The sequence below is a fragment of the Corticium candelabrum genome, chromosome 20, assembly GCF_963422355.1.
Source record: "Corticium candelabrum chromosome 20, ooCorCand1.1, whole genome shotgun sequence".
In the NCBI taxonomy this organism is placed as follows: domain Eukaryota; kingdom Metazoa; phylum Porifera; class Homoscleromorpha; order Homosclerophorida; family Plakinidae; genus Corticium; species Corticium candelabrum.
In genome coordinates this window covers 660,816-663,315 of record NC_085104.1, presented here as the reverse complement: position 1 = coordinate 663,315, position 2,500 = coordinate 660,816, and the positions used below count along the sequence as shown (strand labels likewise).

Below are 2,500 nucleotides of genomic sequence, written 5' to 3'. Positions count from 1 at the left end.
CAACCATGCTCAAACTATAATTACATACTGATCTGAGTCAACACTATCTACGATCCACAAAAATCTCAGCTACCTGTAGGTATCAGGGCCGTAGGAGGCAGTCTGGCTGGTCTGGCCATGTGGACTACTTTTTCTAAAGTGAACTATTACCAAAGGCCTATTTCAGGGACGTAAAAACAGGCCTGGTTTGGTCGAACCATTTTTCAAACCACACCTTACGTCTGACAGTTGACAATTGCATGAAACTTACTGTTGAAAATGTACTTGATGAAATAACTAATTTATATATAATTAAAACAAAAGTAAATTACAGACTGCTCTATTGGCGTGTTATTTTAGACCACGCCCTCTTAGCGCGCGTTAGACCATAGCACTTTTGAAATGCATCCTACAAGCCTGGGTATCAAATAAAGTAAGAAAAAGCAGTGACTTATGTAAAAAAATTGTGCAGTAAAATATAGGGTACATACTGAGTGACTCCATACTGTAGCTATAGATAGCTCTATTGGCAGCCTGTTTTCAAGTCCCATAAATTAAATTGCATCTAGCTATGTAGTACAACACTTTGAAAATAATTTTTCCATGCTATTAACTTGAATGCCAAATATTGAAATCAATGACGTCATGTCATCACTGTTAACTTCCAAACCTTCTATACATTGACATAGTCTCTCTTGCAGACGGTAAGACATTGTTGACAATGCAGCATTATTGACTGCAACTGATGTATGTAAACTAGAAGGATGTTAACAGTGATAAGACATGATCGTGGCAAAAGTGATTGGAATGTGTCACCTGTATAGTAAGACAATTGATATTAATTTCCATTGTGATGGTTTCAATGTGATGTTATTGCTCTGAAGTCTAGAGACAAAACAGTTAAACAAATGGAGAGACAACAAACAACCAGCAGACAACACACACACGTGCACACACACACACATGTGCACACACACACACACACACGCATGCACACACACACATACACACCACATGCACACATACACACCACATGCACACATACACGCATGCACACACACAAACAAACAAACAAACAAAACAGTCACATGGGCATACAAGCAATCAAGATGGACAAACAAATAGACAGACACAAATTAATGATAACAAAAACAAAAACACAAACACAGACAAACAAACAAAACAGTCACAAAGGCAAACAAGCAGACATGCAGTCAAGATGGACAAACACATAGACAAACATAAAGGTAGTGCTTCTTACCTAAATGTTCGAACAATATTGTTTAAGTCTTGTGAGAAGCCTCCAATAGACAGTTCCGTCCCTACAAGAAGAAGTCGATACGCCTTGTTCAGCTGGTTCAACACAATTCGTTGACGAATTGCCATTTGAGATCGTGAGTCAACAAGAGGTAAAACTGGGTCCAAATCCTAACAAAAAATCACTTTCAAGAAATATCCAGTTTAGTGTATATATATTTTAATATATATATATATATAGTACCGGTCATAAACAATTACTCAAATCAACATTTTACTATGTGGCATGTAATTACAATTTTCCTAACAAACTTAGTGTTATATCGATTCAGTATTTTGTGTGACCTCCTCTAGCATCTATGACATTGTTTACTCTTGTCATCATGCTATCAACAAGGGTTTGCATTCTTTCTTGTGGCAAATTATTCCATGCTGTCTTCAAGCATTGCCACAGCTCTGACGTGTTACGTGGCAACTGCTGCTGAACAACACACGCAAGATCCCATATGTGCTCAATTGGATTAAGATCCGGTGATTGAGCTGGCCAGGGATGACAAATTATTGAATTATATATATATATATATATATATATATATATATATATATATATATATATACATATATCTGGATACACTATAAAGCCGTAGTGTCTGTTGTGTGTGTGTGTGTGTGTGTGTGTGTGTGTGTGTGTGTGTGTGTGTGTGTGTGTGTGTGTGCGTGCGTGCATGCATACAACAATAATTTTATTTACTAACAACTAGTAATCTATATATATATATATATATATATATATATATATATATATATATAGATTACTAGTTGTTAGTAAATAAAATTATTGTTGTATGCATGCACGCACGCACGCACACACACACACACACACACACACACACACACACACACACACACACACACACACACACACACACACAACAGACACTACGGCTTTATAGTGTATCCAGATATATGTATATATATATATATATATATATATATATATATATATATATATATATAACAAAATGGACGCTAAAACAAAGACGCTGATACCGAGTGAAACGCAGTAACAGTCACTGGACCACATGCACTGTTAACACTTCCTAAGTCATTGATATGCAGTCGTAGGATGTATATATACATATATACTACCAAAAGTCATTTTACAGCAAATATATCATTGCGCATGCGCACATCAAAATTTTATTAATTTTGGTCGAGCTCAAAACTGGACCAACAAATCCAAGCATCAAGCATTTAATTGGTC

At 36.0% G+C, this 2,500-nt stretch overlaps 1 protein-coding gene across 1 annotated transcript in view; it reads right to left on the bottom strand.

Annotated features, from left to right (window-relative positions):
• Window positions 1-518: 518 nt before the first annotated feature.
• The window catches only part of LOC134195803 (putative RNA polymerase II subunit B1 CTD phosphatase RPAP2), a 7,725-nt gene continuing 5,743 nt past the window's right edge, over window positions 519-2,500 (bottom strand). Inside the window, exons 6-8 of the mRNA XM_062664885.1 lie at window positions 1,241-1,407; window positions 796-864; window positions 519-735 (exon numbers count right to left, since the gene is read on the bottom strand). Coding sequence (XP_062520869.1) covers window positions 549-735; window positions 796-864; window positions 1,241-1,407 — 423 coding nt within the window. The 3' untranslated portion in view covers window positions 519-548. The remainder of the gene's footprint in view (window positions 736-795; window positions 865-1,240; window positions 1,408-2,500) is intronic.